The sequence below is a fragment of the Lichenostomus cassidix genome, chromosome Z, assembly GCF_008360975.1.
Source record: "Lichenostomus cassidix isolate B80296 chromosome Z, HeHo_3.0, whole genome shotgun sequence".
Lineage (NCBI taxonomy): Eukaryota > Metazoa > Chordata > Aves > Passeriformes > Meliphagidae > Lichenostomus > Lichenostomus cassidix.
The window spans coordinates 4,278,203-4,292,795 of NC_139511.1; the positions used below are offsets into that span (position 1 = coordinate 4,278,203).

The window sequence follows — 14,593 nt, forward strand, 5'->3', positions numbered from 1 at the left end:
ATAATCAAAGGTGGAGCAATTTCAGGTGACCTACTCTGTGTGACCCATCACCTTCCCAGTTCCTGTTCCTGAGAAGCATGTCTGCTTTCTTGGCTGTGTGTATTCCGTACTGAAATACAGAGATTTGCAAGACAAATTTCCATGTTTGGCAACGCCATTTTGGCATTCTCAGTCTGTTGCACACAGACCTGACTCCCAAAGTTTGCAGTGTTTGGTTTTAACATGAAAGCCAGCGTAAGACTCTAATAAAACCAAAGTGCAGCTCACAGTCTTTCTCCCAGAGTCACCTAAAGCACAAATATAAATTCAGAGAGCAGAGCAAAGCTCACTGCCAATTTTGTTATGGCATCTATGGTGCAAGCGATGAAATCCACTTGGAGAAAAGCAGAAACAAGGAAAAAAATGTCATTCATACAAAAGAAAAAAGAAAAAAAGTTCCTGAAGTACTCATCACTGTTTTTAATTCTTGCCATTGCCATTTCCCAAACTCCCACTTATCCCAAAACAGCTTCCACAGGCTGGCAAGACACGACTGTGGCCTTTGGAAAAATCTTACCCAGTCCTGGTGACAAAACACGTGGTTCAACCCCTCATCTGTGATCAGCCACAAGAACACACGGGCCATTTCAGCTGCCTGGCTGCAAGAATGAGAGGGGAACACTTACCAGCATGAGCCTTGAGGATATGGGTTTTCAGGCGGCTGTTGTAGGAGGACTTGAAGGGGCAGAGCTTGCAGCGGAACGGCTTGTGGTGTCCATGGTGGGTCTGCATGTGGCGGTCCAGGCTGGGGAAGGAATAGAAAAAAGAGACAAGAAAAGAGTCAGTCATTTCAGCTGTTTCTTCAGATGCAAGGCAAAGCACTTAATAGCAGCAATGGAACGAGTGAGAATTGTTTCTTGTTCTCCCTCTTCAACAAATTCAACAGGTCTGCTTACACAATAAAGTCAGATCTAGAGTGAAGGAAAGGGGCAGAGCTGACAGCAATTCTGTTTATACAGAGAGCAAGCCACCTAAATAAAACTTATAGGGCAAGATTAGTATAATTTAAGTTATGCATGACCCAGACTTTAAGGGCCAGTTGAAGAAAAATGGAACAGGCAACAAATTATTTTCTCACTAAGGTATCATTGCACAAGTTTTCTCCTGGCAACATTTTTGTGAAAATATGTCCCCTCTTGTCCCCTTGATCAAGGGTAAATAAAAAAAAAAATTTAAAAAAGTATATATTTTTTTGTTGACCAGCTTTACTGAGGAAGCCTTCTTTTGGTTACAGCAGCAAAAGCAGATTAGAGATCCTGCTCTGGGGAGAGTGCCAGCAGGCTACAGTTGATGAGTTCCAGGATTAAAAGGCAGCAGAGTTTCAGAAGCAGCAGTGTAGGAGATTCTACATGAAGCTCAGCAGGAGAAGAAGGGGTGGCAAAGACCAGCCTCCACTTTCTTCAGGGAAAATGGAAGTACCAACAGCCTGAATACTGCCAAGTGATCAAAACCTGCTCTCTCCACAATTTGTCATAACAGCTCAGTAAAGTTTGGAGGAGAAAAAGGGATGTTTCCCACATTTTCTAACAGAAGATCAAATTCATTCTAACTGAGTGAATCCTGCAGAGCTCTGCAGTTCCTACATTGTGGCTGACAGGCATGAATTCACAGTCTCTGGGTGGCAGGCAGGTAGTCTGAGCCCAAGCTGTAAACATTTCTACTTTGGACACACTTATGCTTTCTGATCTGGTCTTAGTTTGAGCCACCCCATGCATGGTGATGGAACAACAACAGGGCAGAGTCACTGCAGGAGTTGCAGTTTGCCAAAACTGCCCTTCATCCCCCACCTTAACTCTAGATGTATTTCAGCCACAGCTTTTTTCATTTGTCCTAAATTGTCCTGCTATTTCACAGAGAATCAACATAGCAGTTGTTCCAGCCCTGTCACACTGCACAAGATTTCACGTGATCTTTAGTCCCACACTGACAAGGGCTTGAGCCAGAAAATCCCTGTTTACCAGAGCTAACACTGAAGCCTGTGTATTCAAACATCTGATAACAGCAAAAAAATAGAAAATGAACTTATATCTCCTCTCAGGGTCACTTCATACAAATAAAACTTAACAGAAATCCAGGATGGAGTTTGTGGCAAGACAAAATGCACAGGTTTTCTAGAGAAATGAGGGAAAATTCTCCTAAATGAGGAAGGCTTAGAACACTTGCAGTGAATACTTCATAGAACACAACTTGTTTTAAATAGCCTCCAGGGAATGAGATTACTTAACAATTAAAGCAGACTGCCAAAGAGGTATGTAATACATATTAAGCTATTATAAATATATACCTTAAGGTACTCTACATGGCAATAATTAAAACTATATTCATAACCACATACTTTGCCAGCTGCACTCTTCCAACAGGAGGTTTTAAAGTCTCGGTCAGATTTGGGAGAACAGTGGGCTGTTTAAACATTTGGTTTGGTTTCTTTCACAGACATAATCTCCCAAGAGAATAATTGCATCAGAACCAAAAATAAAAGAAGCAAACAACTTCAACAACAGAGACCACACCTATTACCACATTAGGTGATGAGTTCTTCCCTGCCATCCACCACCTTCTGATTTACCAATCCTGCAGCTTCTGCGATAAAACTTATCCTCAGCAGGAAAGAGAGTGACCAGGCACCAAACTCAACAAAATTCTGTTGAAGCAGGGTGGGATACACCCAGCAGTGCACATCCTTCCCCTAAATCCCTTTCCTACCCTTGGCTGCTCCATCCCATGGACCTTTCCAACTGTGGCATCAATTGGCAGAGTTGTGACACCAGCAGAAACCTTGCTTTTTAACATAAGGAATGAAAAAATGCTTTCTGTTCCACGTGCATTTGATTGCAAAACGGTGGCACCACCACCAAATTTAAGAGTTCTATGAATGCATACATCAAATGAGCACCTGGATCTGTCTTCTTTTGTTAAAACAGTGAAAAAACAGCTTGCTGCCCAGAAATTAGAGAAAATGCAGACCTGTGAATCAGGCCTGGGACGCCAGTGGGAAATAAACCACAAATTCCATTTTTGGGGGAACATATATATTTTTATGAGTAAAATAATTTTTAAAACTAACAACCTTAAAGCTAAGTCAGATTTCAGGGAAACAAAATCATAAGAAAGGTGGCTATTAATGATGACCATGTATCAGACAAGGAAACAGGATGAGGGAGTCACTCACATGCCACACTGGCATGAATTTGAAATATTTGTAGACTGAAACAGCATGCCACAATTAAGAAAAAAATACCCTGATTTAAGGTAAATTATGATATTTTTTTAACATTAGAAATGAAAACTCAACCCACAAAGAGTTGCAGTACTTATATGCAGCAGAAGTTTCTTAAATATGAAAGACTAACTAGGAAAATGCTTTTCTCTTCTTGGCTTGTTGAGTCCCATGCATTTGACAAGGGTGCATAAGTGGTGGGCTGCATTATTTGCCTACGGACATAATTCTTATTCTTTGCCCTGCATGCTTCTCTCTTACATGCAAAAAGAGGGCTAACGTGAATTAAAGAAAAATAAATATAATAAATATAATATAAAGGTGCAATCTTTTACAAACAGCCAATCATAATGGCCAAATATACAAAAACCACGAGAGAAGTGCAGCTCAACATCGAGCTCTTCCTCACAAAACAGCAGCACTAGGCTGGCGATTCTTTAGGAAACAAAAGCAAAAAGCCACAACTTACTTGTGCCTGAAAGCAGAGACAAAGGAGCAATACTGGCAGCTGTACTTGTCTTCCCGGGCAAACATGGCCAGAGCCAAGTGACTCCTCTCGTGGGATCGCAGACCCTGCATAGACATCAAAACCCGGTCACACTGGCTGCAGTGGTAGCCCCCAGGCCTGGCTTCATCTTCCAGGGATGCTCCATATTCAGCTTCTGTAAATTCCACCATGCCAGGGTCTTTGGCTCCCTCAAAACCCTCCATCAAAGTTGTGTTTGAAGGATCTTCAGCTTCCTGCTAAAAAACACATATCCCCCCAAAGCCATCAATTCTCTCTCCCTTCTGCCCCCTCGGTCTTTCCCCTGTGTTCATCACAACGTCCAGGTTTCCCACTGCGTTATGTCTCTAAATATATCCCTACATAAACTCCACATCAATGGCTTTCTGAAAAAAAAAAAAAAAAGAGCTATTCTTGGGAGGCAAAAACATAATTGTATCAATTATATACATGCATACATATGTTAAAAAAAAGAATCTCACTCCTTGACGAAGTTTGTGTCAGATCATGCAAAAAGACAAGAAACCTATGTCTCCATGGTCTTGGTGGGAATCTTCCGAACTTGATCAGATAATAATTAGTAAGTTACAGAGCAGTTAATTTTAGTTTATTTTGCTCTAGCTGACTGTAGCTACCCTGCAGACTAATACAGTTGTCTGTCTAAAGTAGATTTCATCCATCCATGTCAAACTCTCAAGAAAGAAGCTGGTACACTAAGACCCTAGAAGCCTCTTTAAAAACGTAGAGCAAACAGAAGAAGCCTTTTTTATTTTTAACTCTCTTTCATTACTTTCCTTTCCCATTTCTAACCAGAGCATGCATTTGTGCAGCTAGTTAAATACCCTGTAAGAGGCATTTCCAGCACATTCTTTAGGCTGAGGCTCTCAGCTTTTGTTCCCTGATGCAAGATTTCTATTTACTCAAAAGAAAGCACTGACCCCACTACATAAGCATCACTTGAGAAGCGAGGAGAGGAAAAGCACTCTTAGGAGGGAAGCATCTGAATCTGTCAGGAGTACCAGGTAAGAAGGTAAAGAAAGGTCAGTGGTAGGGCAATGGAAGCTCTCTCAGGTGGAATGAGTTAGGCTGTGGAAGACACAGCTTCCCCACAAAAACCAAACCATGTCACGAGAAAAGCCCTGTCAGTCAGGCAGCATAGCCTTGGTGCACTTTCACTTCCCCTGCCAATATCCTGGAAATGAGACTCTGGGACATTGCCTGTCCTTGGAGATGTCATAGGAGGCATCCCTTTCCACAGGGATAAAGGAACAACACGTTTGCACCTAATCACTTGACGGGGATCACTGCCTCAGCTGGCCACTGAATGTTTTGTTTGGAGCCAGCGTGCAGGTTTCATGTGGAAAGGTGTACCACAAGCAGCTTCGCACACTTATATGTGCACACTTCTTCTTCTTAAAAAAAATTATACATATATAGATACAAAAAAAGAAAACAAACAGCTCTTTTTTGAGCTTAACTAAGCAGAAACGTAGCCCAGACAGTAGCTGAGAGAAAGTTTTCCCGCTCATAAACCAAGCCTTTCGGTCATCAACGACATCAACTCCTTTGTGGCTGAGAAGAAATGAGAATTAAAGAGTCTTCGTGGCCCTGGATCAAGAGTGAAAAAAAGTTAAAACATCTTGAAATGAACCAAACACACTTCAGAAACTTAGTGTTAAATTAAAAAGCCATGCTGAACCGGAATGCCCAGTTCAAAACCCATTCAACTTCACAAGGGCTCTCTGTAGGTTATCAACGAGGCCTTTATTTTAAACAATGCAAGTAGTTTCAGTCTCTTTTAGTCACCTTTAAAGAATTCCTACCTTTACTGTGGCCGACACAGACGAGACATTCCCATACTGGACATGCTTGCGGAGGTGATTACAGATGGCTCGAAGTGTTGGGTGGACTTCCACGCAAAACTTGCACTTGTAGCCAACCACCTTCCTCTCCTTGAGTTTTGAAACATCTTCCAGGTGTCCAAAAGCCTGTTTGAGCACACAAGCATAAATCACTGAAGTGAGTTTTGCCACCTCAGTTTCTAGGACCACAGACCAGACTCTGGACCTGATGTTACACTTGATGTCCAGTTCTGCAGAACTGCAAGGTCAGTTTCTGTTGCCATCATTGATTCCTACAAAGTAAGTGGACAAGACATCTCTGCAGAAGAAACCTTCAGTTTATGGTTAACAGTGGTCCCCTAGAAGACCATTTCAGTTTGGCCTGAAGCTGTGCCTTGTCTTCCCTGACCCCATGACTTCCCCAACCCCATGACTTCCCCAACATCTGTGCAAAGCTTTTCCCACGCAAGTGCATTTTTCAAACTGAAGCAGAAGGAAGGGGGAAAGTGGGCAAGAAATGGAGCAACAATTTAGTCTTCTCCTTATGAGACACTTGCCCAAATGTTCTGTCACCAGACAGGATTCATGGCATGCCGATACTGAGTGCTCAATGAGAGAAAGGGCTGAGAGAGAGAAGGCTGAGAAGCAAATTGATGTGTTATTCAGAGGGACATGGAAGAAGGGGATGGGACATTTTGTAGAGAATCTGTGACAAAGTACATGGCAGCCTTGCCACAGAAGAACAAGTGACTGTCAGACACAGATGGCCCTCCAGAAGCGTGGGAGGGAGGAAAGACGATAAAGAAAATACTGAAGGAAGCAGTAGGAAGGAACAAGGTTTCCTACAGAACCTAGGGAGATGTGGCGGATGGATGAGGAAATTAAAGCAGAATGTGTAATTGACTTATGGAGCTCACTGGCACTCTGAGTCATTCATTAGCCTGTGGTCATTTGGCTGTCAAAGAGAACATGCAAGTGGGCATTGGTGGGCTCCCCAGCGGGGAGCAGGGGGCAGAGAAAGAGACCAGACACACAAATCCTTACCCTCTCTTGTTTGAAATCTGCAAAAGCACCATCTGCATATTTCTGCTTGCTCAAAAGCTGCTTCCTCCTCTCCTGACGTTTGGCACGCTTCTGGAATTCCTCATTGTGACCATTCAAGTGTGCAGTCAGCTCTGCCGTGCTGTGCAGTTTTGTATCACAGTGCTTGCACTGGTAGACAGGGCTCTGAGAGCGGGTGCCACTTCCAAGTATGGAAAAGTCCCTCTTCAAATCCTTGCTGTGGTGGTCAGTGTAATGCATACACAGCAGCTCTGCCGTGCTGAAGGACAGCTTGAAGCATTTAATGCACCTGAAGGGAAGCCACTCTATTTCCTGAGTCTCAGTCTCCACCTCAGGCTTCTCGAAGTCGTTCCTCTCCTCGGCTGGAGCTGGTTTCTCATGCTCATCAGCATACACAGCAGTGAAATATCCCCCCAGCTTGCTGGCATGCTGCTTCTTGGGGAAAACCCCAGGGTGACGCTTCATGTAGTGGGACACGATGCCCTTCTTGCTGAAGGACTGGAAGGAACAGAGAGAGCACTTCTTCTTCTCTACAGCCCTCCTCAGCTCCTCACTCAGCTGAGGAGTGTCATCCTTGGGAGGAGATGGAATGATCACTTTATTGGGTTTGTCGCTTACCGTCCTGGAGGCTGCCAGGCAGTGAGTGTAGTAAGCATCAATGTCATGTCTTTTCTGGTAGTGTGCCGCGAGCCCTTTGCGAATGGGGTTGGTGTAGGAGCACAGGGCACACTTGAAGAGGTTGTTTTTGCCCTCTGGCTGTGCCCGGACATTGTTGTGTTTGATGCGGTAGTGCCTCGCTATCCCCTTCCGGGTGGAGCAAAAGTATTTGCAGAGCTGACACCGGAAAACTGTGTGAGACACTAAGTGAGAACTGGAGAAATGAGGTGCTGGCATGGAGACTTCTCCAACATCCTCGGCAGCAATTTCTGGGGAGGCTTTGATCTCAGCCACCATGTCTGGCTCCACTGAGGCAGACACCTTTGGCGGCGACTGGGCGAAAACATCAAATTCGGGTTGATTGTGGTACTTCTCATAGTGGATTTTCAGCTTCTCAAGCGTTCCGTGGGTGTAAGGGCAGAGTTTGCACCGGTAAGCACCATAGCCTTGCTTGAAAATCCTACTCGTCTCTTCCACGTCGTTCTGAGCAATATCAGTCGACTGCTCCACGTCATGCACAAAGTCTTCAGCAGTGACTTTCACCGATGGGTGCCGCTTCTGGTAGTGTGTGAGGACGCCGTGGATACGTGTGTTGATGTATGGGCAGTGTCTGCACTTATACACAGCCCCTGGGTTAATGTCTATGTCCTGAGCAAAGTCTGCTGCTTTCACTTTCATGCCAGGATGCTTTTTGCCATAATGCGTCAGGAGACCGTGCAGGTTGTTGTACTCAGACTGGCACACTGTACACTGATACGGAGTGGAGGAGATGGCAGGGTTTGCAGAAGCCAGCTGGACAGTTTTTTCATGGGAAAGGCTGGGATCCTCTGCACACTCTGCATCCTGATCCATCTGCGACGTTGCTATCTGGTCTTCGGAATCCATCCTGACCCCACCCTCATCAGGCTGTGGCATGGTTTTCTCAACAGAATCTTTCTCTTTAATGATGTCTAACAACACAGACTCATCTCCATTCATGGCCCAAGGGTGAAATGCTTGGTAGTGATTAGTAATATCCCAAATAGAAGATGCTTCAAAAATGCAGTCTCTGCATTTATAGGTCTTCATCTCTGTCGGCATCACCAGGGCAGGAGGGGAAGGATCGGGACCTGCCCAGAGTTTGGTTGCCATGTAGGTATAATCAACATAATGCTCGGGATGCCTCCTTTGGTAATGCACAAGCAGGCCGCTCGGCTCTGTGTGCGAATAAATGCACCATTCACAGTGATAACCAGCTTCTATCAAGCCATCCAGAAATGCCCACCTCAGTATGGAAGTGACCGTGGCCTTCAGGGTTGGGTGGTCTTTCTTAATATGCTTCCTCAATGCATAGAAGTAAGGGGAGGTGTAGCTGCACTGCCTGCACTTGAGGGCTCTCAGCTTGGACTTATCCCGCTCGCTGCCAGAGGTGTGGGCGGGCAGGCTGCCAGCTGATTTCTTCTGGCTGCGGTCACAAAGGCTCCTGATGGTGGCCGTGTGCTGCCTGATCACATCCGCGTTGGCTTTGAAGTCGCGGTGCTTCTTCTGGTAGTGGATGAGCACGCCCTTCACGGTGCGGTTTCCGTAATCACAGTGCTGGCAGAAGAACATTTCGTTCTCCGGAGGGTTCACGGAGCTCTCGGACCCAGCGCGGCCCAGCTGCTGCATGGACACCGGTGGCCTCTGCATGCCGGGGGGCAGCTCCCCTGCCCGCATCATGGCCGCGGTGGGGGGAGCCTGCCTGATGTACTTGGCCGTGACCTTGATCTCGGGGTGCCTCTTCTGGTAGTGGACCAACACCCCCACGACGGAGCGGTTGCTGTAGGAACAGTGTTTGCAGTAGTAGAGCTCAGTAGAGAGGTCTGGGGGTGGTGGTGGGGGAGGTGGAGGCTGGGAAGCCAGGTTGGACAGTTTTGGGGAGATGGGAGCCCCCAGCTCAAACGACATCTGAGCGAGGGCAGAGCCCCTGTCAACAGAGACTACGCGCATGGTCTTCTGAATCCTGAAATATGAGGCTTTTTCTTCGGGGTGCTTTTTCTGGTAGTGCACCAGAACTGAATGCATGTTAGGGCTTGCAAATGAACACACATCACAGTCATAAACAACCACAGTGTTGACTGAAGGTTCCTTCTGATTTTCACATTCAGGACTGAAACTCTTGGTGGCACTTTTGTTAAAACCAGCTGGCACACCAGTCCCGCGAGCCACGGGGGTGGAGGTTGCCATAGTTTTTGGAGCAGAATTCAAGATCTCTCTCAGTGTCTGAGACTCTGTGTTCAGCCCTTCTTGCTGCTCAACAACATAGCTTGAAAATATCATTGCATTGTTAATTTTCACTGTGGGATGCATTCTTTGGTAATGTGGCATCAGGCTTCTAACATTTGGGCTTGTGTAAGAGCAGAAGCGGCAGCGGTAGATCAGATCAGAATGATCGAAATTCAGTACATTCATAGCTTCAGGATGATGCTCCCCATAATGCTGCTGCAGGTCTTCGAAGTTTGTGTAGTCAATGTAGCACTCGAGACACCGGTACACTGCACTGTGATCATTGGGATCCAGGATGTACCTAAAGCTGAATTTAATGTAGGGATGCATTCGCTGGTAGTGGGTGCTAACACTCCTGGCAGATTTGTTGCTGAAATCACAGTGTTTGCAATAGTAAAGCCTGCCAGAGTCATTGAACTCCGAATTCTCGTTGTTCTGGTCGGTACCATACATGTTGGACTGGCTCCCCAGAACAGAGGCGTTCGGGCTCTGATGGTCCTTCATGCTGACAGCAGAATAATAGTCCTCCTCATCCTCAGACAAAGTGAGCTCAATCTCCGCCCCGTTGGTGGAATTGTAGTCATGCTGCATGCTCCTGAAGCTTGCCTCCTTCTGGGAATCATTAGCCTCTCTGCCCCACATTTGCTGGGGTGCGTAAGAACTGGAAACATCAATCATTGGCTCCGTTTGCTCTTCTTCTCTGTCCAACTCCACCTCTATCTCCACCTCATTGTCCTCCTCCTCTTCCTCATCATCCTCTACGTTAATCACAGCATCCTCCTGCTGTTTGTTTTGGCTGATCTTGCTCTGCAGGTTGCTCGCTATTTCATCAATTCTAGTTCTCTTTTTCACGGGAGAGAGATCTAAAGGGAAGTCATTTGAGACCTTCCTAGGGGCTTTAGCAACAAAGTTATTTTTAGATGAGAGCCCAAGGATGGAGGTCTGGCTCTTCTTCACGGTGCTGGCAGAGGGGTGAGCATCTGCCTCGCTCTCCTGCGGTGCGTTTGATGGCGGCCCATCGTATTTTGGCAAGTTGTCACAGAATGAGTGCTTGTGCTGCTGATGAACTCTGAGGCCCTTCAAAGTGGTGGTGGAATAGTTGCACAACGTGCACTTGTAGGGATGCTGTGAATGGGGCTGGGGCGACTGCTGCTGCTGCTGCTGCGGCTGCTGCTGCGGCTGCTGCTGTGGCTGCACGGGTTCCATCATCCCGGCTGACTTCCTGCCATTGATGTTCCCGCTCTCGTAAGACACCGAGCTGTCGTTCAGGGACGAGGCGATGCTCTCAGCCTGGGAGTTCATGGTGTCCCAGTCGGATGTTGCTCCCGTGTGACACTGCTTGTGGGCGCCGAGCTTCAGTGAGCTCTTGCAGGTGAAGGGGCATTCGTCGCACTTGTACACAGCCGTCTTTCCAGACAGGTGGATGTTCTCGATGTGGCGGGAAATACTGCGGCGGTGCATCGTCAGGAAAGGGCAGAAAGGACACTGGAACCTGTTCATGTATCTTCTGAAGGGAATTCCCTTTGTTTCCAATAGTTTGTTGCCATCAGATCCCATCAGCTGCTCTGCAGACATTCCTGAGGTCTGGTGATCCATGGAGTTTAAGCCATTCTCACTGTCCATTTCATTTAGCTCTTCATCTGAGCTGGAGTCATTTAGCATACTGCTTGTTTCCAGGTCAGCAGAAGAATTCGTCATATCAGCAATTCCATAGCGGGATCTGTCAGACAAATTAACCATGCCCGAGTTGTGAGGTGACTTAGGCTTCATTTGAGGGTAAGACACAGAAGAAAACTTCGAAGATGTAGAAGAGTTGGGCCTGATAAGTGAATTGCCCATAGATCCCCTGAAGTTTGAGACGTTAGCATTTGACATCTCACGTCCTGTTGTGCTCATGGACATGTAATTTGAGTTTGGAGAGGCACTCGGGGCACTCTTACTCTGCACCTCAGGCGCGCTGGTTCCATCCTGCTGCTGCCTCAGGCTCGACAGTATTTTCACCATGCTGCGGTGCTTCTTCATCATGTGGTCACACCAGCGCTCCCTCCGAGGTGTCTGGTAGCTGCACCACTCACAGCAAAAGTTGCCCCTAGACTTTGTCAGGGGCTTGACCATCGACTCCAAAATGCTCCGCTCCACCACCTCAGCCGGCAGCTCCTTGCAGGGTTCCTGCACTGGCACAGAAGCAGACGTTGATTCAGACACAGCAGCAGCAGCAGCAGCAGCAGCAGAAGGAGCTGAACTCTCTTTCAGGTTGTTTTTGTGATACATTTTCTGGTGCTTAATAATCCTTGCACGCCTGGGTGACTTGTAGGTGCAGAACTGGCAACTGAAAACTTTACCAAACCCTTCATGCATCATGATGTTGTAATTTAGGGAACTAGAAGCTGGTGGCCCCACTGAGCTCCCCCCAGCCTGTGCTCCATGAACCTTCCGTGTGTGCTCTATGAGGAGGTTTTTGGAACGGAAGTAACGCACACAGAACTTGCACTGGAAAAACTTGCTGGTTGGTTTAGGATTTGGAGCCATATGCTGGCCATAGAAACTCTGGCTCTGGCTATAGTAACTTCCAGTCCCCATCTGACTTGTTGCATTTTGCCCTAAAATGAGAATTAAGGTGTATATGTAAATAAATAAAATAAAAAGTCTCTTCTTCCACCCACCCTGTATGCTTAGGAATGTAACAACATCCTGAATTGACACCAATCACTCCAGGATTCCCTCACTTACTTATGGTAATACCTACAGATCTGGCAATGGTCAGAAACATGACCATTATGCATAAATTCTACATATAAATGACTGTGGTGTACAGTTTTGGATAGACAGTTTCCAAAATGACCTTTTTTGGGGGAAAAAATAAAACTAGTATGCTGACAAAAGTTGAAAATTTTGAGGTGGTTCATGGTAGTGAAGAACAACCATGAAAAGCTGAAAATGAAAAACTAGTATGAAGAACCCCATGAAAAGAAGCTGGGAAATAAAACCATCATCCATGCTTGCATTTGCAAAAAAAAAAAAAAAAGCCATGGGCAGAACCAGTGTGGCTGATGCTACATATCTGCTTTGCTGACACAGCCATAAAGATAATGCAAATTTTGAAACCACATCAAAAGCAGAAACACACTGAAAAAGCACATGTAAAATAGGGGGTAAAAGCTGAGATCTTAGGGTTGAGAGCAATCTTGGAGTTGAGATTTACCTGCTATGTCATCTGCAATTGCGAATTCATCCTTTACAGAAGAAAATTCAACCTCGGTCTGGTTGCTAGCATTGATGGAACCAGACCTCGGCTGGGTAGGGCTCTCCTCAGAGACATCAGTTGGCTGCAGAAAAGCAGTGTGAACATCCTGAATATGGGCTTTTAGGTCTTCATAAGATGGAGCTCGAAAATCGCAGCCATCACACTGCAGGACCTCCATGGTTCAGGATGATCTTTTACATTAGAAAAATCTGCAAGAAAAAAACAGGGGGGAAGGAGAGAAGAAGAAAGGTGTGAGTTTACAGCAGTGCTCTTGGAACAAATCCTGGAAACACCAAGGTAACACCACGCTTTTGATGACTCAGTCATTTGCAGAGATTCCACAAACACAGCAGCGTGAAACTCAACCTTTCCCTACCCCATTAAGAAGCATCTACTCAGATCCACAAGTAGTCCTATCTAGGTAGCTCACAAGCTGCTGACTAAACTCTACGGACAGTCAACTCTCTGACAAGTGACTACTGATTCAGTGGACTTTGTTCTCTTGGCTTTTCCATTACACAGGGCTGTTATTCAGAACACGGTCTTGTTCAAAGACCACAACCCATGTGCAGAGAAATGCCACATTACTCCCAGTCATGCACTGAAATTTACAAACCACAAGCCAGTGGCTTCTGCCTTTAGGAGACTCACTCTATCCTTCCTGGAAGTTGCCAATTCCTGCCTCATTCAATACCATGCATCAAAAGCTTTCACAGTGAGAAATCTGATTTTCTTCACAGAGTCCTATCAGTTCTGATATTGGTGGAAAACCTAGACATAACAGCAAGGTTAGATGCAAACCCTAAGCAAAATACTTTGCTCTATTTCCACCAAGCTTTTAAGGGCACCTCCACTCTTTGTTAAAATGTTTACAGTTTCATTTCAGCCCATTCTGGGGACAAGACCTTTGTGCCTTAGCAGTCTGGGGAATGGAGACAGCCGGAGGAAGAAAAGGACAGCAAACAGGAATAACCATACCAAAAAAGCACAATGGAAACATGAGTTACAAAGACTCCAGAGTCATTATGACTTCCTTGATTTATCCAAAAGCCCTGCATACCTTCAAGAACAAAGCAAAATAAGATACAGTGAAGCGTGGTGGTTCAGCTTCTGACAATTAATCCTGCGACAGAGGGTTTCACTGCCATGAGGAACAGGAGACACAAAGCACAAGGCAAACAAAAGACTAAGACCCTCCTACCCTGTGCATCGCCCAGGCACAAGAGCCACCTTCCTATGATAACACAGCAATAGCCTCTTCAAGCTTCCATGCATATGCTGCAAAAGGATGACAAACCGAGCATTTCAGAAGTCCAAGACACAACAGCAGCCCAAAGCAATTTAAATTCCATGTGTCTGTTGTACGAAGGAAGCAACCTACACAGTGAAGAGGAAGCTCCAAAACATTAAGGCACAGAAACAAGAGAGCACCAGGGCTTTAGATGAAAGAATGCTTCTTCTGATAGCCTGCTAAAATAAACTTCTAGCAAGTCAAATTCCGGACAGTCTGAGCACAGAGGCTCTCCACATATTTACCTACATTACTTCGCAAGCTGCACTGTGTCCTTTCTCTCCCCCCACTCCCTCTCACCACCAATAAAGAAAATGAACGCTGCACCAGCTTCTTTTCAGCTAACAAAGTTACAATAATCGAGATACTCAAGCTTTTATGTGCAAGCACCAGACCAAATTGTGTGGAAGAGGTTGCTATCTGCTCTGGATCAAATTACAGCAGTGAGTGAAGCCCCACCCCACGTCTCCTTTAGCACAGTCCATTAGACCTG

The 14,593-nt window shown here is 45.9% G+C and overlaps 1 protein-coding gene across 6 annotated transcripts in view; it reads right to left on the minus strand.

Moving 5' to 3' along the window:
• The window catches only part of ZNF462 (zinc finger protein 462), an 88,723-nt gene that overhangs the window by 37,236 nt on the left and 36,894 nt on the right, over window positions 1–14,593 (minus strand). For 3 of the 6 annotated variants that reach the window (XM_085042548.1, XM_085042550.1, XM_085042549.1), the window contains exons 2-6: window positions 12,768–13,018; window positions 6,647–12,165; window positions 5,585–5,749; window positions 3,726–4,000; window positions 666–784 (exon numbers count right to left, since the gene is read on the minus strand). In XM_085042548.1, coding sequence (XP_084898674.1) covers window positions 666–784; window positions 3,726–4,000; window positions 5,585–5,749; window positions 6,647–12,165; window positions 12,768–12,987 — 6,298 coding nt within the window. In that variant the 5' untranslated portion in view covers window positions 12,988–13,018. The remainder of the gene's footprint in view (window positions 1–665; window positions 785–3,725; window positions 4,001–5,584; window positions 5,750–6,646; window positions 12,166–12,767; window positions 13,019–14,593) is intronic. The other 3 variants (XM_085042552.1, XM_085042551.1, XM_085042553.1) reach the window with 2 other exon arrangements.